The 22316-nt window shown below is 39.1% G+C and overlaps 1 protein-coding gene across 1 annotated transcript in view; it reads left to right on the top strand.

The window, feature by feature from the left end:
* wnt2b (Wnt family member 2B) overlaps window positions 1-22316 on the top strand; it is a 60826-nt gene that overhangs the window by 25142 nt on the left and 13368 nt on the right. The window contains exon 2 of the mRNA XM_062978662.1: window positions 11409-11629. Coding sequence (XP_062834732.1) covers window positions 11409-11629 — 221 coding nt within the window. The remainder of the gene's footprint in view (window positions 1-11408; window positions 11630-22316) is intronic.

Raw genomic sequence — 22316 nt, forward strand, 5'->3', positions numbered from 1 at the left:
CAAAAAACAAAAGGTTTTGGTCACTCCTGACATCTGTGATCTAAATCTAGTTATTAGACACATTGGATTAATGGGATTCTTACCCTATGTGTTGAATCACCAGTCAAAAATTGAATGTATCTAATCTAGTTGAATTTGACCAAAAGGGTACCAGCCCATATAGATCATAGATTATGCTTATTATTATTTAAAATTACCTGTTTGCCCTCTTTCACAGTACTACATTTGCTTACATGTTTTTTTCATCCTGTTCAGTTTTCAACCATTGGTAGAACAAAAAATCATCACTGTCATTCTATGAACAGGGGCAAGATAGCAAGTTAAACTAGTAGATGAATCTCTCAAGATTCTGGCTGCCTCTTCTCTCATGGGAACATGTGCTTAACAGGAATACACGCTTCTTGGGGTTTAAAACGAAGCGTATGTTGCTGAGTAAATAGACACGGCTGCCTCTGATTGTTGTGTTTATCTAAGACGCAATTTAGGATTCTCCTTGTTTATTGGAAGAAGAGCCAGCAAATTCTTACAAGGGAGAAAAACACACAACAACAATAACTGGGAGGCAATGTGTGACAGTTTTCTTCTGTTTCCTAGAAGGCTGTATCAAAAGCAGCTTACATTAAAAGGCCACAAAGTGAGCAAGCCCTTGGCAATTGTGTATCCAGATTTACATTGATACCAGATTCACTTATGGAAAAAGGAGTGGGAGAATGGAAGAAAATGCAATAAAACATCACATTTGAAGACCTGTCCAATGTAGAGTCTTCAGAGAAATGCCAAAAGGGATTCAAAATGGAGTAAAGAAAGGAGGAAAATAGAAGGATGGGAAATATATAACAAAATACTATCTATTTCAAATGTTTTCTTGAATTGATCTCATTACAGGATATGTCAAATGTGTATATGTGCATTTAATTTTTTTAAAAAAATTAAAATCACAACCACATGGGGAGGGGCCATCAGGATCATGGTGCACCCAATGATGTGGAATATACTTAGGTTGTGATCTTGTGATAATTTATTCTGAATGCTTATAATAAGGTAGAAAGAGGTGCATTGTTATGGTGGTTCTATATTTATTTCCATGGCCAGTTCCAAACAGTAGTATTGAGGGATTCCTGTTCATTTCCATTCTATTAAACTATGGGGTGCTATATTGTTTCAGGCTAACTCCTATACCATTTTATTCTACATGTAGCCACTGGATATGGAAATTTGGAGTCATGGGGTTAAATGCCATCAGTATGCTGAAAACATTCAACTCTACTTTTCCTTGATAGAGTCGGCTGGGACTATACGGACATTGGGCCCAAGGCTGTAAAGGGCTAAAGCTGAAACTTAATAAGACAGAAGATTGGGGGATTAACATTATCTGGGAATTCAGTAAGAAACCATGTCTTCAGTGGGGTTGCACTACCTCTGATAGATCAGAATGTAGCATGGTCCTTCTAGGTCTATCTCTGACACTAGAGGCCCACATGGACTTGCATGACTCAGATTATCTGGGGATCGATTCAGTTGATCCACCAAGTACAACCCTTCCTAAACAGGGAGAATCTAGCTATAGTCGTTCATGCTCTATCAAATTCACAATTAGATTGCTGCAATACACTCTGTATCTATATACGCTTGAGTGATGAGGATTTTTTTTTTCTTATTGATTTATAGAGCAGCTCTATCCCCAATTAGCATTACCAGAAGAGTCTCACACTATCTATATACAACTTAGATGTCTCTCATTCATAGCATCAATATAAGTCAGAGTCAGTTAACAACAGTTAACAACAACAATACAGCCAGATCTTTGGTACATACTCCTATTATCACACACAACTCCATGTGCTGACTTGAACAGGGACAGAATTGCACCTGCAAGCTGTGCCCTCACCCCCACTGAGGTTTGGGCAAATAGGCCATTCCAGGCACTTGAACAACCATTCTTGCATTCTTTCACCCTAGGAATGGTGTGGGGAATGTTTGGTTTCAAGATGTCTCTGGACTGCCCTACCCATTAGCTTTAGCCAGCAGAGGCAATGGTGAAAGATAATGAGTGTCACAGTCTAGTAAGACATTGCAGACCACATATTTCCCCTCACAGTTTGGTACTGTGATTTATTTTTAAAAGGTATGCAGATATTTAAAAAGTTACATGAAAATTACCTCCATAGATCCAGTTCAAGGACTAGTTTCGTATACAATTATGCGTGTGAACACAAGTCAGGGATTTTCTGACCAACAGAGGAATGTTTATCTATTTGGTGCTTTGTTGTTGTATCACTTGGCTGAAATATCTTTTGTTTAAATGAGTTTACTGTCAAGGTAAGTCTAGATCAATGCACGTGTCAATGTTGAGTTCAGCACCAGACTAAGACTTTCTCTTGATTGAAGCAGAACAATAAATAATGCCAAGTCTAGAACACAAGATTGTGGGGTAATATTGAAAATCTGCAAAGTTATTCTGATGCCCGAGACAGGAATTTGGACAAACACTTCCTTGTGGTAAAAAAATAAAACTATAATATAAGAATTTGCTCCATTTTCATGACAGAAATCAGTTACCTAAAGCTTCTGCTTCAGTCTGCCTAATGGTTAGATGGGGCTTCTGTTATTCACTGAGATATTGTAAAGTCAGCTTTCAACTCAAACTTGAAATCTTTCAATAGGAAGAGGCCAGCTCAAATATGTGATTCAAGTATAAAGAAACAAATGTTGCTGGGCGCTATAAGCTAAGTATCCCTTATCCAAAATGCTTGGGACCAGAACTGAATTGGGGGAGGTAGATTTTGAAATACTTGTATTTACATGTATGCACATGATGGGGATGGGACTCAAGTCTAAACACAAAATTCCTTTATGTTTCATATACACCTTGTATGCATAGCATGAAGGCAAATTATATCCAATACTTTAAATAATTCTGCATAAAATGAAGTTTATGTACATGAACCCACCAGAAAGCAAAGGTGTCAGTATCTCAGCCATCTATGTGGATAGTTTTGAATTTTAGGCGATTTCATATAAGAGATCCTCTACCTGTATCACAATTTCACTCATTCTCTTTCACAGATACACAAAAGCATGCACATAACTAAATTACATTAACTTAAATTTGGAAGTGAGAAGAAGGTGTTTCAAACTCTTGGCTGGACTTGATAGGTTTGACTGGATCCCAGTTTTGGTTTGGTTACACACAGGTTGTAACCACTTCCAAAACAACACCAAAGTGACACTGTAGCAAAGATATATGGGTAAAAAAACAGTTTTCTGTTTATTTAAACATTAACCTTAGCCTACAACTAAAAACAGACTCCCCTGATCTTGTATCCTCCAGATGTATTGCACTTCAGAAGCAGTTCAACACTTCTAGAAGCATGATGAATGTTGGTGTTGCTTTGCTCAAGCATTTAAATCCTCCTGTGGCAAACCTTGGCTCAGTTTGAAAATGAATCTGTGACCTCAGTCCTATTCAGCCAGTAGTCCTAAACAATTAGTTGAACTTTCATTCCCGTTTATTTACCAATTGCCAATTGATTCCTATTTAAGATATAATAGTTGGCATTGGGTTGAGACCAAGAGGTGTAAATCATGCAACCCTCTAGATAGTATTAGATTGTAACCCATGGCAATTCCAGACAACCCATCCAGTCTTATCTTCTTTAGCACCAGAAATGAATCTTGTCTTCTGCAGCACCTGATGCTTCTCCTGCCTGAGGAAAAGTCTTAGCAAAAACAATTTGGGGCCAGTGACATTTCCTGAATCTCTTCCAAGAATTTCATTAATGTGCACAATTGAAATATGTGTTTACATTTTGATTAGCTAGTGACCATTGCAAAGTTCACCACAGAAAAGAATTTTTCATTATTTTAATTCACTGTTTTCTTTTAACTCTTTTTCTCTCTGTGCCCCTGAGCTGCACTCTTTTCCTTTGGTACACACATAACTTCAATTTTCTGAGCAATGCACACACACACAAAGGGTCTGTGTATCTAAATTACTTCATTTTATATCATGTTCGTGACAATTTAATTTCTATGGCTCCATCTTAAAACTTGTATCACGTTCTTCACAGTTTGCTGAAGAGAGTGACCAATTATCATCTTGTAAAGAGGCAGTGCATCACCAAAAAGAGGGCAAAGGAGAGAAATGCATAGAATTGAACTGTGCTAATTTAAAAATGCAGTGGGCACTCAACACTTACCGGTTTGACTTTTGTGAATTTTAATATTCAATTAGTAGATAAATATTGTCTCTTTAGGAATCAAATGTTTTCTAATGAGAAACTGCACACTAGAGGACCTTGAGATTCCTAGAGAAGTGTTCTCTCAGGTTAAAACATAATGCTTTTTTACTTGGTCTTCTTGTGGGTCTACTGATTGTGTTGATCTGGAATAGTTAAAGTCAAGTTGTTTATATATTGAAAGAAAAACCTGTTTCCAGATCCATAGAGAAGGATGTATATTTTTTGCCTCCACCGCTCCCTTTGTTGCACTTTTCTGCTCAATATCATATAAAAATGGTTGGTGCTAGTTCTCATTTTCTACCAGTCCTTTGTTTAAATCTGTATGAGGCAGATAAAGAAACATTTCTGCTAATGCTACATACCTAGCAGTTCCAAATTGGGTCTCCTAAAAAACCTTTGGTCTATCACTGCAGTCAGTAATCACCTCACACAGCATGAAGCTGGCGCTTTGGAAATAGAGTTTTGTTGGCAAGATGGACGGCAGGAAAATAAAGCAATTAGTGACCTTCCTGTGCTCTTTTTCTCCCTCATTCTGCTGGGTTTTATCCTTATAATAATATTTGCCTCAATCAAGACCTTTGGCTGCAAAAGTGGACAAAAGCGTAAATCGTTGGCTTCCTGCATGAACTGTGGACAAATATCATACTTGATATTTCACCTTAAGAAGGCTGCACTTCATGGCTCCACATAATCATGCAAGGAGTTTCTTCTATGAAAAAATTGGTAGACTGAAAAGCAGACTACTTTTACTTCTCCAAACCACCACACAGATATCCCTGAGCACATCAGAGGAAACTTTCACAGTCCTTACATGTCCTCTAAGGTAGGTGTGATGTAGGCACCATAAATATGTAAAGTTTATGCATTCGTAACTGCCATATAGGATGTTGGACAGACATTTTGAAGCAATAATTCAAATGGCATGGAACATCTTAACACATTAACTAATGTAGCTATAATCATGGGCCTGTATCTTGTTGTTCGTCCTACTGTTAGAAGAGAAAACAGCAATGATGGCATAGCTACCTTTAAATATCCAAAGAGATGTTATGTAGAACACACAGCAAGCTTTTTCCCTGTTGCTCAAGACTAGAACATCCCTCAGAGTGTGGTGGACTGTCTCTGGAGCTCTTTAAACAGATGTTGGAGGGACATCTTTCAAGAGTACTGTATTTTGTATTCCCTGTATGGCAGAGAAGTCAGACTTGATGGCCCAGGCGGTACCTTCTATGCAACATTCTATGGTTCTAGTATAGACCTCTTTAATTAAATGTTGATTGATGAGTCAAAACTTATGTAAATCCCATCGCTTCAATCAGTCTACACCAGTTGGGATGAGGATTCAAACTATGAATAACTAGTTAATGCACAGGAACTGGCAGTTTCATATGCAGAAAATAGAACATACTAATCAAGTAGTTCACACTGAAAGATGCACCTAGCCAGTTTAATAAGGATAAGCAACATGAACCCTTTGGGAATGAAAGACCATATACAAAAATATGTGTATGTGAAAATGATCTCTGGTTTTCCAAATATCTTTCTTGATGGATCATGAACAAATAGCATAAACATAAATGTCATATATAACGCTGAATGAAGTAGGGTACAATTATATTACACAAATGTGGAGGTATATATTTGCTGTTCAACACTCTGGGACAATTTCAGTTGCAGATTCCAAATAGAGTAGGTCTGTTTAATTGAGGGAATTTTCAGAAGTGTTGGCTTAACATGTTAGTGGATTCAGTGGAACTAAGAATTGGATGAGAACTGAGAACTGGATTTAGCTCCTTGAAAAAGAGCTACTAAACCATATGTACATGGCAGTTATATAATGCACAATGGAAAAAATGATAGTAATTAAATTAAAATTCCAAAATTGACAGCAGTTAATTTCTATCTGTAACAGACAAACCTGCACTGAAAATGGAAGAAATAGCAGAATAAAGGATTATGAATGCAATTCTTGAGATAGTTAGGCTGAATATTTCTGGTGATACTTCCTGTGGTTTCTGGAAAGATTTTGGTGTGATGGTTTGATATATACAGACTGAAAATTGAGCAGGCGATTAGTTTCACATGGATTCGGGTTGTGAGAACTCACAGAGCTGACAAATGGAGAGGCCAAAATCCAAATACTTACATCAAACCTCGGGTTTAATCAGTCTGATATGAGGCATAGTGATTTCAAATCCAGTTTATGTATTTACTTAGGGTTTTTTTTTTCATGTCAGGAGCAACCGGAGTTGCTTCTGGAGTGAGAGAATTGGCTGTCTGCAAGGATGTTGCCCAGGGGACGCCCAGATGTTTTTGATGTTTTACCATTCTTGTGGGAGGCTTCTCTCATGTCCTCGCATGGAGCTGGAGCTGATAGAGGGAACTCATCCGCGCTCTCCCTGGGTGGGATTCGAACCTGGCAGCCTTCAGGTCAGCAACCCAACCTTCAAGTCATGAGGCTTTTATCCCCTTGGCCACTGGAGGCTCCATAGTATTTACTTAGTATGTACATATGTATCTATTTATATGTATTCCATATTTCTTGCAAAGTGAGAAGGTTTTGCTTGGACAGATTTGTCACAGATTTCATCTACAAAATGTTGGAGGATATGCCACAGGTTCTTAAAGAGACAAATATTATTGTCTCTTTAAGAACTCAGAAAAGGGAGAAAAATCTAAAGATGACACAACCTTGACCATTATTCTATTTGGCTGAATACAGGCAGCCATTCACTGTGATATTTTACCACATTGTGCATGCAACCACTTGTCACTAACATCCTGCAAAGTGGTGAGACTTTTACCACACATCTACACTCAAGTCAGGAAGCTGGGAAACAGTAAAATTCTTCTCAGCCTTTGGCAGGACATCATAGAGATGCAGTTTTTTCAAGTGGTTGTATACACACGCTGTGGTAAGATACCACTAAGTAAAAGGGGGAATAAGGTCATCATCAGTTTTTCCTGTTCCCCAGCACACGGGTCAAGAAAACATCCTGCCAATAGCTTGTTACATCAGATTTTGATCCAAACCAGTCAGGAAGCTATATCTACCTTCTTCTACTAAAGCTCCTTCTACACTGTCCTATATCCCAAGATCTGATTCCAGGTTATCTGCTTCAAACTGGATTATATGAGGCCCCTTCTACACTAGCATAACATCCAGACTATCAAAGCAGACAATCCACATTATCTGCTTTGAACTGGATTATATGAGTCTACACTGCCATATAATCCACTTCATTCTGAATTTCATATGGCAGTGTAGAAGGAGCCTGAGTCTCTACTGCAAGATAATCTGGGGTAAGAAGATAATTTGAGATCAGATCCTGGGATATAGGGGCATATGGAAGAGGCCTGAGAGCACAATGAATCCTCTGATCAACAAGCCATCTCTTCTCCCACCTGACAATTTCCAAAACAGAAAACAACCAAGAATTCCATGGAAAATTCAAGCTGAACATATAGACATGGATAAAGGCCATGAACACTTATTCCATACCCTCCAATTGTCTTGACGCAGCAAGGACAATCCTGACCAATCACATTTCCCTCTTTAAGTTACTTCAGTTGCCACAAATTGAGTTCAGAGTGTAAAAGTAGTTTTCACTAAGTTCAGCAGAGGGAAGGGAGTGGAATCTTGTTCTTTCCAATAGACTTGGGCAAAAGCAAACTGCTGCACTCTTGCCTTGTACGTTTTTCTTGGATAATAACTTTTGCCGTCTTCAACACACTGCAATTTTTGCTGGAAGTGTCCTGGTTTTAATTTGTGGAAACTTTGGAGAATTATTGCCTTGAAAGTGTCAAAAGATTATACTGGTTTTCATTTGTGGAAACTTTGGAGAATTATTCCCTTTAAAGTGTCAAAGGATTATTTGTTGCTGCTGTTCATACTTGACAAAGTTTTCTGTGTTCTGCAGGGGTTGAAAAGGTTACTTTTAAATGTCTGAATTCAAAAGCGTCTGATAGATTTGACCCATTATATCAATGGAACTTACATAAATGTTGGCTTACTAAGTTACCATTGACTCAGTGGGTCTATTCTTGCAGGGATATTTGGATTTAAACCTTGGGCACCAACTCCCAGAATCCTCTAGCCAGCAGGGTCCAAAATGTAACCTTTCCAGGCTCTCATTTTCTGCTGCCTTTTCTTCCTCATCATCTCTGTGTGTTTGCTGGCTGTTGAACAGTTGATGAGCCAGCTTGTGAAAATAATGTGTGTTAGCCAAAACAGCCCTCCCTTGCAAAGGCTGTGGGGAGCAGTGTTTATTATCCACCAGGCCAGCCCTAGATGACCTCAACTTCTCACCAGAGTTTAAACCAAATATTTTAAAAGGAGAAAAATAACGGGCCCTCGTCTGTATTCGCAGAGCTTTTCTAAGGCTGTGAGCTATCTCCATGACTAATACAAATGATAGCAGATGGTGAGATAGACGGTGAAATATGGCCCAGGCATATTGTTTCTCTCCCCTCCTTATTATTAAAGGGAGGGCCTTAATTCCAGTCTAGGAACTTGAAACATTTGAACCCTACCCAAATCGTTTCCCTTTCAGCCAGAAATGCAACTTCAGAGGTATGTGGCAAAAGCCAGTCTCCAGCTTAAAAAACTAAAAATTACTGTTTTCTGTCTGGAATGAAAGAAGGATGCTCTTTGATGGATATGGAAAATTCCACATTTTACTTGACTGTCTGCATTATTTTAAGATCTGTAGTAATGTGTTCTGGGTCCTGTTAAAGGGAGCAGATTATTGATAAATGAAAAATAGAAATTCAGTTTATCTAAGATAGGAATTGTATGAACATTATCTTGGGATTAAATATCTTGGGGTCCAGAGTAACTTCATCTGAAATGAACATGCATTGATTGTGCTGCAAATCAAATAAAAATAGTTTTATACTCATGTATAAGCCTGAAATTTTTAGTTTTAAAAAATCAACCCCCCCCCCCAAAAAAAACAAAAAACAACCTGGGATGGCTTATCCATGAATTCATGTTATTACTGCTCCTTTAACGCTCATCCAAAAATAAACCATTCCCTGCATAGAGTGATGAAAGGTGAGAGCTTAGTCCATCCTGGGACAACCTAAGAGAAGCAAAAATTCCTTTTCTGCTCTCTCCACCATGGCACCACTTACGCCTTTTTTGAATGGTCGGGTGGAAAATGGCAATGGCCAAGGCAGCTGCTTCCCTGAGATGCTGCTGGCCCTCTTATTTTCCCATGGAATGACTCTTGACATATCCATGAACCATATCAAAATTTGGCTCAAAACCTGCCCTCAACGTACATGGGATCAACTGATACATGAGTATAGAAGGCACATCAAACTGTTTTGTGCTAGAAGTAATTCAGCCTCTGGTTCAGATATCACTTCTATCAGAAACCATCAAGGTTTCTGATAGAAGACAAGGCATTTTTCTAATACTTTCAGGAATATAAAATCATTGAAATTTTAGATTAGCTACATAGTTAAAGGGAGGTAACATTCCTGACCTGATCCACCACCACCCCATCCATCTTTTGAGCCAGTCACTAGAATGAACTAAGGAAGCCTGTTTAGCTAGCAACTGGGAAACAAGAAAGACAATACTTTTGCTCATTTCCTGCCAACAAATAAGACTTCAACAAGCACTTGCCACAGTGATTATGCTTCTGGTGATGGAGGGGGGTGAAAACATTCTCCTTCTTACACCCAAATTGCCCGTTGAATGAATCTTCTTCACCCCATTCGGCAACAGGCTCTCAAAGTGGACTGCAGCTTAACAGGAAGGATGCATATAGTTGGCCCTCTGCATCCATGTATTCAGCCATACACTGCTTGAAAAATATTGGGAAAAATATTTTTTATGTATTATTCTTATCTTTTAGATTAACATGAGTACAGCTGTTGAAGTTGATTTTCTTTAAATTGAGAACCTAGCATTCAGAGTTGCTCCTTACAGGTTCAAATTAAAGCAAGGTATTGCCCAGGAATGTATTTTGTAATCTCTTTTTGGTATTATTGTCTCATGGGTTTGGAATTTCTTAAGTGGAGAGTAGCACTCAAATTGCAGAATTCACCAGGAATCTTAAACCCAGGCTGACCCCTTCCAAAGACTCTTGCTCATCCTTCCAGCTACACCTTGCTGCTTTGCTTTTTTGACAGTACTGGGAAATCTTGCTCTTCAGCTTGTCTGATTCCTAACAACAATAATTCAACACAACATTGCATGCTCTTTTGGCCTGAGGCATTGATTTGAGATAATTGTGTTAGACACAATGCATTTTCCTGATGGCTCAGCAACATGCTGTCCCTGAATATAATTCCCTCCTCATCCTGTGCCCCTTCCACCTCAGACAGAATTTTAGTGTAAGACTGACATATGGGCAAGTCACATCAAAGCTGAAACAAGCTTTTCTTCCTTGCTGGGGGAAACATTTGTTTGGAAGCATTACATTCCCTGTATGCTGGTTCTGAGAGCTTCAGAACCAACCAGGAAGGGTATATGGGTATCTGGACACAAGAGCTGGTGTCCAGATGTGGCAAGTTTTGAATTAGAGATGTGCAGAGAAAGAAATTATTCTGTTTAAAAGAGCCAAACTGTCAGTGCTGGATTTTAGAAGGGTAATTTCTTCTGTTCCAATAATTTTTATTGCATTGGAGACAGAAAGTTGTGCAGATTGGGTAGGAGCACACCAGAGTCAGGAATGTCATTAAGATAGCTTTGGGAGTTATTCTGTTCTTCAGATGTTGGACTGTAGTTCCCAGCAGCCAGCATAGCCAGTGGTGAAGAATGCTAGAAGCTAAAGTCCTGCTGCTTCTGAGGGGGCTGCCTGATTGTCACACTTGCATTAAGCATAGTGAAGCAATGAGATAATGTGAATTGCTCAGTCAGTTTCCGTGGCTGAGTGGGATTTGAACCCTGATCTCTGGAATCATCAAATGTTCAAACCACTACAACAGTGGTTCCCTTTGGGCCTTCAGATGTTTTGGACTTCAGCTCCCATAATTCCTAACAGCTGGTAAGATAGCTGGGATTTCTGGGAGTTAAAGTCCAAAACACCTGAAGGCTCAAAGGTTGGGAACCACTGCACTACAGGATTCTGATTCTTCAGGAGCTGCTAGACACTGTATAAATTATGAATTGGACATACTATCATTTCATGTGCATTTCTCCTATCTCTACAGGTACATTGGGGCTCTGGGGACAAAGGTGATCTGTGACAATATCCCTGGATTGGTCAACCAGCAGCGGCATCTATGCCAAACATATCCCGACATCATGCAGTCAGTAGGGGATGGAGCCAAGGAATGGATCCGGGAATGCCAGCACCAATTCCGTCACCACCGCTGGAACTGTAGCACTTTGGACAGAGATCATACTGTCTTTGGAAGGGTCATGCTTCGCAGTAAGTTCCCTTAACAGCTCATCTTTTGTTTAGCTCAGAGTTACCTGCCATGTTACTGTTGTGAAACAGTGTGTTCCCAAAGCTCATTACAGTGTTTGAAACCAAAATTAGCATCTAGCTGGTTAGTTACGATGCCATACCACTGCAACTCAGTCATTGTGTGCGTCAGAATTCTGTTCTGACCAACCAGTGACAAGGTAACTTGTAAGCTGCTTGCCAGGAACAACAAAGATACCTGCACTTTTGGGTCATGTCATGGCACTTCAACATTTGTCTAGCCTTCATAAGGTGTGGGTTTATGTTTTGGTTTTGTGTTTGCTTTGGTGGGTCTAAAATATAGAAGAAATAGTATGAAGACAATGGAGGGTTATAAGTAGAAACAACTTTGTTTGCATTTGAGGCAGGGTGATAGTACAATATAATTAAAATCCTGATGATTGCAAGCACAAGAGTTCTTCAACACCAGTAGGCTCCGAAACCTCATAGTTGGGTTACTTTAGATTAAACACCAGGAAACTGTTTTTTTGTAAGGATGGAGATCATTTGGGTTTTAGATGTTGAGCTACAACATTCAGCAGCATTAGCAGTGAGGAAAGCTGAGAAGTGCAATCCAAAAAGATCTAGAGAGGCTGCCAGATTCTCACCTTAGTATATGGAGCGGAATTCCTGAATGATCAGTAGCTCATTTTGAAATATATAGGTATTATTTGAACCTTATAATTATAATAATATAATAAAACTTTATTTATATCCCACCACCATCTCCCAGAGAGACTAAGGGCAGCTCACAAAACACTCAAGGTGTGACACAAAATATAAAATACAACAAGTGCAAAACAAAACATAGGCAATAAACAATCAACACACCATAAATTTACAGTACTCCCTGGCAAAAACAATAAAATACCGCATTTGCTGTAGATAAAACAGCAGTATTCGACCTCAGAATTGTAAAGTGCTAAAAAAGAGTCTAACGGTCCTCATGTGTATTATAAGAGAGTCTAAACATGATCAAAGGCTCGTTGGAAAAGCCAGGTCTTTAATTGTGTGCAGAAGGTTTGGAGGGTTGGGGCCTGCCTGATCTCCCTCGGGAGGGCATTCCAGAGCCGGGGGGAGGGGGGGGGCACCACTGAGAAGGCCCTCTCTCTCATCCCCACCAACTGCACTTGAGACGGAGGTGGGACCGAGAGAAAGGCCTCCCCAGTAGATCTTAAAGCCCATGCCAGTTCATAGAAAGAGATGCGGTCTCGAAATTAGGTTGGACCCGAACCTTTTTTTTTTTTGGAGGATAGGAACCCTGTAAAATCTAGCAAATTGCTGATTCTGGATGAATAAGTGGGTGATATTTATTGAATGCATTTCTGACACAGAGGTTGGTGCTCCAACTGACCATGAAAGTTTAAGAGTTTTGTAATATTCCAGTCTCTTGATGTGGAGCATTTCCAGCAGAGTGCCACAGAAAAGAAACTCCCCTGGATGTTGTAGAATAGTATACATAGACACCTGCACATGCACTTTTTGTAGTCTTGAAAATCCCAATTGCTAGCTCCTGCTTTCTGCAGAACTGGGCCAGGCTGCCATTTATAGTGATAGTCTACTGCAGGGGTCCTCAAACTTTTTAAGCCAAGGGCCGGTCCACAATCCTTCAGACTGTTGAGGGGCCGGATTATCATTTGAAAAAAATACAAACAAATTCCGACACACTTCATATGTCTTATTTGTAGTGCAAAAACAACAACAAGAACAAGAACAAGAACAATGAAAGAACAATACAATATTTAAAAATAAAAAACAATTTTAACCAACATACATTTATCAGGATTTCTATGGGAAGTGTGGTCCTGCTTCTGGCCAATGAGATAGTCAAGTTAATTAGGGTTGTTGTTGTTGCTGTTGTTGTTGTTGTTGTTGTGTGCCTTCAAGGCATTTCAGACTTTGGGTGAGCCTAAGTCTAAAATTTATTTATTTATTTATTATTTACTGCATTTATTTACTACATTTGTATCACACCCTTCTCACCCCAAAGGGGACTCAGAGTGGCTTACAAATTATATGTACATACAATATATTATATTATTAGCATAGCACAATATTAGCATTATATATTACTATATTGAACTATACCACTATACTGTAATATTATTAGTAATATTATATGTAATATAGAATATATAATTAATATTATTATATGGTATTATTTTTAGTGTTATATTGTATTACATTATAATATTATTATCAATATTATATGTATATACAATATATTATATTATAAAACTGAGGGCGGGGGCCAGGTAAATGACCTCGGAGGGCCGCATCCGGACCCCGGGCCTTAGTTTGGGGACCCCTGGTCTACTGCCATCCCATTTCATTTGGCTCTCAGACTGTCATGAATGAGAATCCTTCATTGGCCTTACATAGAGAGAGCTAATTGTTGTGGACAAAGGAAGGCCTAAAATTACCCTCCATGATGTCTTGGCTTCTCTTGTATGCTAAGCAAACAGTAATAGGATATGTCACTGTATGGGGAAGTAACCACTTCAGAATGGGAGTGAACACCTCTGGAAGCAAGAGCTTGAAAGTAAACTGTAACAAGATATATAAATATTTGGCTAGCAGGAGCTGGCTGAGTGTCAGTTGCTGCGGGCAAAGTTTGTAGTCACCCTACATAGTGCAAAAGGCCAAGCCGCAGAACTGACCTTCCTCTCAAAGAGGACTCACAGTCATGCCATGAAATGCTTCCCTGTGGAAGGCCTCACACCTTACTTGCTAAAATGCCAATGCGCTACATGTACCAGCTAGGTAAAAAGTTGAGTTTCAGTTCTCTCCCCAAACTCTAGCATTATACTTCCCTCCTTTAAAAAAAAACAACAACAAACGGATGTAAAAAAAATAACATGTGCAACAGGATATTGTGTTTTTTTCAGAGTAAATAAAGTCCTGAATATAGTGTATTGTGCTCTTTTTGTTGTTGCACATCTGGTATAATGTGTTAAGATGCCATAAACTGTCTTCAAATGGACAAATTTGCCTGTTAGAGAGAAACTTTAGAAGAAGAAGTGTACTTATATCGAAGCCATAAAATGCTAATATTTGATGCTTGTCTGTCTCTGTTTCTTAAAATCAATTTTTGATTAAACAATTAACAAAATAGTTTAGTGCTGTAACAATCCAGCTTGCTTCCTGACCACATTTTCTTCTTAGTGTAGATCAGGGGTTCTCAAACCTTTTCATACGTTGAGTCCTTTTTGAAGCAAAAGTTTCTCGTGGAATCCCAATAAATATATTATATTATATTTATATTTATATTATATTATATTATATTATATTATATTATATTATATTATATTATATTATATTAATCGGGCATGGGCAAACTTTTTGATGCATTGCATTTAAACACTTGACAGACAGGCTGGGCAGGTGGCAGATGGATAGACAGTGTTTGTGTGAATGAATTGAAAAAGAAAAAGAACAAATTCCTATGAACACGGTGTTATGGACTGATGATGATAAATAGAAGCTCTTACGTGTGCCCGCGATCCAGAGTCACCCGCAGAGCAATAGCATGCCACTCAGGTTTGCAGAACAAAAATACAAGAACTTAATTGATTCCAAGAGATCAAAAACAGTAGTGTTTGCAATGGTCCCTCTGATCACTTAGAGAAGTCCACAGTCAAAAATAGCCTGTTCTCAGTCCACAAATCTGCTTCAGAGAAGAATACAGTCCTGGTTCTTCTCCCTCTTTTCTCAGCAGCAAACAGGCCTCAAAATAGCCTCTCTGAGTACACGGCTCTCATCACCAGCAGTACTCAGTCAGCACTGAAAACTTGCCGAAACTGGTTCTGCAGCAGCAGAACAGAAACATCATCAAATCAATCCCCAGGTCTTTGCAGGCTCAATCGGCTTCATGCACTTCATTTTCCAGTAAACAGACACAGCACAGTGCCTTTGCAAACCATGACATACTGCACATATCTCATTTGTAGTGCGAAAGAAAGAACAATACTATATTTAAGGCAGAGAACAATTTTATCCAACATAAACTTAACAATATTTCAATGGAAGACGCCATCCAGTCCAACCCCCTTCTGCCATGCAGAAAAAGCACAATCAAAGCACCCCCAACAGATGGTTACCCAGCCTCAATAATAATAATAATAATAGGAGGAGGAGGAGGAGGAGGAGGAGGAGGAGGAGGAGGAGGAGGAGGAGGAGGAGGAGGAAGAAGAAGAAGAAGAAGAAGAAGAAGAAGAAGAAGAAGAAGAGAAGAAATCCCAGGGACCATTCAGTTCAACTCCCTTCTGTCGTGCAGGAAAAACACACTCATAAGACCACCTGAGGGTTTTGGAAGCAAGGAAGGCGAGAGGGAAAGAGTCTGGGTGGTGAGGAAGGTGAGAGAAAAAGGCTTTTGGTGGCAAGGGAGACAAGGAAAAGGGGCTTTTGTAGCAAGGGAAGTGAGGAAAAGGGGTTTTTGGTGGTGAGGGAGGCGGAGAGAGGGGAAGGAGCAGGAAATAGGAGGGAAGGCTTGGGGGGAAGGAATTATTATTATTATTATTATTATTATTATTATTATTTTATTATATTCCATCCTGTCTCTCTGGAGGGACTCAGGACAGATTCCAAACATAGAAGGCCAAAATTCAATGCCCAAACACAACAACAATACACCCATAATAACAAAAATTGACAACCCAACATATAAAAACAAATAATAAATTAACAACTAAAATTAAATTTTTTTGTCATATCGGACAAAAAGCAAGACATCAAAACAACAAAGGAAGGAAAGAAGAGAAGTGCAGAGCCCCTCAGTATGCTTCATCGAGCTCCAAGGACTCCTCAAAACACACTTTAAAACTGCTGGTGTAGATTGTTACTATTTTTTTGCATCCACATGTCCATTGAGAAGTAACATATAAGATATTCCTCAAGCCATACCAGCAGGCCTGTAGCGAGGGGGGGGGGGTTTAGGGGTTCAACCCCCCCCCCCCGAAATTTTTCAAGTTATAAAAAAAATCTCGTTTACTCATGAATTTTAACTGGTTAACCAAATCCCCATGCTAAGTCTATGAGATGCAAAACATTAAGAGTCCCTCCAGGCACTATCTCAAGCAGATATTGACAGGTTTGTAGCGGGGAGGGGTATGTGCTAGGGGTTCAACCCCCCCCCCCCCCGAAATTTTCAAAACCCCTCCCGAAATTTTTTTCTGGCTGCGACCCTGCATACCAGGTAATACGTAGGGACCAAGGAACAATTTCAATTATGTCCATTTTCAATATTTATGTATAACACTGAGCCTCATATCAGGTTAACAGTCTGTAACTGGTAAAAGACAAGGAGTACTGTCTAACCAATGTCTAATCTGATATACCTTTAGTCCCTGTAGCTAGAAAGGAGTCCTAACCTTTGCCTCATCGGCTTATGCCTAAAAAAGCACCACTCCCTTTGTAGTACAATGCACCACTCACTTTGAAGCTGTTATTCAAAGGCTGTGCCTTGAGAATGCAACAACGTGGTTTTGATTTGCAGCTGCTTTTATGGCCATTATAAAAACAGATGTGAACTCAAAGAAGAACTATAAAATACCAGGCATCATCCTCCATTGTATGAGTGACTTGCCAAGCCATTTACAGCTTCTGGAAAAAAACAGTAGTGTGTGGATTGTTCCATTCTATACGCCCATGCACACACCCCTCGAAAAGATAGCAACCATCCTTTTAAAATAGATTTTTCTTTATCAAATTGTAAAGCACTATGCTAAGTAAAATGACAATACTCTCTTATCCCCTTTTATCCCTCCCTTATCCCCTCTTATCCCTCCGTCCCCAGCAATTAATTAAAAACAAAAAAGTGAAAGAAAGGATTAATATAAACTTAATATTTGTCTAGACCTCCCACTACAACATAAAATATAACATTATTGCAAAATAATCCTTGATAAGATAGTGAAGTCCAATTATCCAAATTATTCCTCTTCCTTTACACTGCATTTGAGTCCCTTTGGGGAGAGAGGAAAGAATAGAAATAAAGTTTTATTATTCTTATTATTGTATTGTCGAAGGCTTTCATGGCTGGAATCACTGGATTGCTGTGAGTTTTCTGGGCTGTCTGGCTATGTTCTAGAAGCGTTTTCTCCTGACGTTTCACCCACATCTATGGCAGGCATCCTCAGAGGTTGTGAGGTCTGTTTAACCCATTGTACCATCACGGCTCCTATGAGTATCTCTGCTTAATACCATGAGATAATGAAGAAACTGGGTGCTGGGTATGTTTAGCCTGCAGAAGAGAAGGTTGAGGGGATACATGACAGAACCCAGACCAATGGGTTCAAATTACAGGAAAGGGGATTCCACCTGAACATTAGGAAGAACTCCCTGACTGTAAGAGCTGTTCAGCAGTGGAACTCCCTGCCTTGGCATATGGTCCTTACAGGCTTTTAAACAGAGGCTGGATGGAAATCTGTCTGAGGTACTTTGAGTGTGCTTTTCCTGCATAGCGAGGGCTTTGGACTAGATGGCTCATGTGGTCTCTTCAAACTCTGTTATTGAATGAGTCTATTAAACTGGCAAACCACAGCTATTAACTTTCACAGTAGCTGTTGAAATGTGATATAGTTTCTGTAGAGCTTTTTAAAAATATTGTCTGGTTGTATTTACCAAGAACTTTAAAAAAGGAATCTCATATTGTCATGTTGTAGGCATATATATAATGTACATATCCCAAGTGATTTTCTATGGAGCTTGCTCTTTGCCACAATATTAATCATTTGCCTAAACTGTGGTCACTAACAAAGTCTGACTGCTCAGGCTGTGTGGAATCAGAGATAATATTATTCAGTTCAGTCTTCTTGTTAATTGAACAGGTTTCGCTCCTGATTCATATTGGGCAACATGGTTCTCCTTTAGTAACCTTTCCAGGTTTTGGAACTACAACAACTCTGCCATTTAGCCATGGATCTGGAATCCTTTCATCCTCCAAAATATTCTAAAACAGTCCAGTCAATCTAGATGTCAGAAAATCAGAATATTTTGTATAAATGGCTGATAAAAAGTCATTTGGTCTTGGAAATTATCTCCAAGCCAACGGCTCTCTTAAGCCTCTTTCTCTTGCATCTTCTCCAGTTAATTTTTTACAGTTGTTTGGCTTCTGCCGGAGCCTATCCAACTTTAGTCCTTATTCAGAAGCATAAAATAATTCTGGCATTTGGTGTATCTGTTGTGGTATGTATGGAGTATTGGATATATGGATTCATGCATATCAAGTGAACGGTATCAGGATTTCGAATGCCATCTAAATATTTAGGGACCTCAGCACACCTATCCATTACAACTATGACTATGCTATATTAACCATTGTTATCCCTAATGGGATTGAGGTGCCAGTCCTTAGCTGGTGAACTGAGCATCTGTTCTTATTGCTGCTGAATACTTTTGAACATCCCATGTATCCAATAATGTTTTCAATAGGCAACACCATATCTCTTTTACTGCCTCACGAATGACCTTATCACATTGGCCACTGGAATAGGCACAGAGTGTGGCAAATCCGGCTGTGTCCAGTGTGGGGCATGAGGAACCCATTGCCCCATGTCTCACATCACCTGACTTACCCCAAACCCCACTCCATGGGGGGAAGTGTCCACCGGCCAGCTTCCCCTCATTGATTCCTATGCAACACAGGAAGCCTCCTGTGTTGCTGCCATGGCGGCATACACTGGTTCCTCTCCATTTGCACCATGGAGCCCCGTGTAAGTATCTCTGCATTGTGGGATCGGAGCTGGTGGGCTCCATGGAGCAAATGGAGAAGAACTGGTGTATGCTGCCAATTTTAAGTCTGTCTTGTTAGGTTGTAATTGGCTATCCCTAGAAATAAAAACAAATAGAAAGGAATTGTCTCTTATGGGCCACATAATTTTTATTAAAAGAAGTAAAATATTTTCTCATAAAGTTCAAAGTAAAAGTATATAAGATCTGTGAAGTCAATGCTTGCATTAATGTTTCTAACACTGCCATTTGTCTGTCATGTTTGCTGCATTAATCCTGAGTTCTACTGTTAGTCCCATTTATAACACATTTATTGAAGCCATGCAAACTTTGCAAACTTGACCCTTGCACATTTTCATTGGTTCAGTAGGTTAACTAATATGATTTGTACTTTAAAGGATGTCAAGGCTCTTTGTTATATGTGCTTAGTTATTATATGCATTCAAGTTGTTTATGAATTATTGTGACTCTAAGGTGCACCTATTGCAGGGTTTTCTTGGCAAGATTTGTTCTGAAACATTTGCCTTTGCTTTTGCCTTCCTCTGTGTCTGAGAAAGTGTGATTTGCCTAAGTTTATCCAGTGGATTTCCATATCTGGCAGGGATTCAAACTCTGGTTTCTGAAATCATAATCCAGTGCTCAAACCATTACACCAAGCTATCTTGCAATTTGTTTAATTTCAGTTTTGAAAAACAATGTACTTGACTAAGAATAGCTGAGATCCTTCATCAAAGAGACATCATGTAAGTGTTCTGGCGGTGGTCACATATGTTCCTTTTCTCTGTGTAAACTCAACTTTTTCATGGCACCTGCCCTTGACACAACCATATAACACCAGGTGGAGGGTGTCAGATTTTTGAGAAGTTATTGTCTATGTTCCTACAGCCTGATCCACAACAACGGCACCAATCTTTGGAACTCCAGAGACCTAGAATGTGCCAGAGAATATCATCACTGTCGGACATCTAACTATAGGGACATAACCAAATGCTTCTCAAGTATTCTCTGCTCTCCACTGGCCACTATATGACTGTGTTGGTGGTGCGCAACATGTTAAGGCAGATTTACATTGGCTTTGAATCAAGGCATAACCAAAAACTGAATTACATAGATTTAAGTTGGACTTGACATCTGCCTAACTCTTTAACAAGATGCCAGCTAATATTCTACCAGCTCTAGTGCCCAACCCCACTCCTTATTAGAGAACTCCATAAACTTTATTGGATTGAGCCACTTTCATAGTTCACTGTACTTACTCTATTTTTATAATAAGTAGGTTGTTATCCGTGTCTTTTGAGAGTAATTAAACCTTTTAATTGTATGAGATGGGGGTTCTTGCAAACTGCTAAATATATCAGCTTGTACAAAATGAAATAGGAAATAAAACTTAGAAAAGAGGTATGTGATTGGTGAAAATGGCTGAGATATGGTTTAAAGCTAATTAATAGCTCTACTTATAGCAAGCCTATTGAACTAATAGGATTTATATACTTGCCAACTTAGTAACACTTAGCAATTGATTTGGTGAGTGTATTTAGTTTAATTCAATCAACATACATTATTTGGGACTAGGAAATGGGTTTAGACAAATGAATGCACAAGAACTAAAAGTAAAAAAATAGATTATAAAATCAAAGTAAGCAAGACAAGGAGTTCCATCCCCATCCCCATCCCCATCACTAGCATAGCTTAATGTGCTGTTGAAAATTATAATTTTCTGCTATAAAAAAGAGATGAGAAAAATGATGGTTGGAATCATACTCATAAGATTTCCTAGAGCAGTGCTTCTCAAACTCTTCTCCTCCAGGTGTTTTGGACTTCAGTTCCCACAATTTCTAAAAGCTGGCGAGGTGGCTAGGATTTCTGGGAACTGAAGTCCAAAACACCTGAAGGAGCAGAATTTGAGAAACATTATCCAACCTAGAGCAATGGGTTGGAAACAGAGAGCACATGGTGTCATGAAGAAAATCCTAGCATTACATCCACTACACATTTATGTTACAGCACTGTACTAAAATCATTTTTAAAAAAATAATGTCTCAGAACCATGGCCTAAATCAAGTTATCAATCTCCGTGAGGTTAAATCTGTCCAATCAGTTGCTTGCAGGTAAGTATTGGTGCTATCCAAGTAATAATAAACCAGAATGGCATTGGAGTTACTGCATCCAATAAGAACTGAAAACCCACCAAAACAGACTTTTGATTATCAGTACACTTTTAAGCAGGTTCAATCAAAATCCATCATATTTACCTCTGAACAAATGTGCATGAGATGACCCATTTTGCTGAAAGTTAGAGAAACTCTGAATGACAGTAATTTTAATTTAATGTTAATGCGTCACACTTAATAATAATAATAATAATAATAATAATAATAATAATAATAATAATAATAAAACTTTATTTATACCCCGCCACCATCTCCCCAATGAGGACTCGGGGCGGCTTACATGGGGCCATGCCCAAGACAATACAATAAACCATAACATAATACAATTAAATAATACATTACATAAAATAAACAGTACAACATAAGATCAAAACAGCAATATAACACGAGCGGGCCGCATGAATACTACATTTAAAAACTAGATTAAAAATTAAAACTCTGGGTGAGAAAGGGATCAGAATAAAACCTCGAGGGACGGGACATCAGATAGTGAACCAGTCTAGAGGATAAATATCGGGGGGGAGTAGCATAGAACATTTACTCTCCGAAAGCACACCGGAAGAGCCATGTTTTTAAATCTTTCCTGAAGGCTAAAAGGGTGGGGGCTTGCCTGATTTCAATGGGCAATGAGTTCCACAAGTGAGGGGCCACCGCAGAAAAGGCCCTCTCCCTTGTTCCTACAAGGCGAGCCTGAGATATAGGTAGTGACGACAGGAGGGCCTCCCCTGATGATCGGAGAGGTCGGGCAGGTT

The sequence above is a fragment of the Anolis carolinensis genome, chromosome 4 (assembly GCF_035594765.1).
Source record: "Anolis carolinensis isolate JA03-04 chromosome 4, rAnoCar3.1.pri, whole genome shotgun sequence".
Classification (NCBI taxonomy): Eukaryota; Metazoa; Chordata; class Lepidosauria; order Squamata; family Dactyloidae; genus Anolis; species Anolis carolinensis.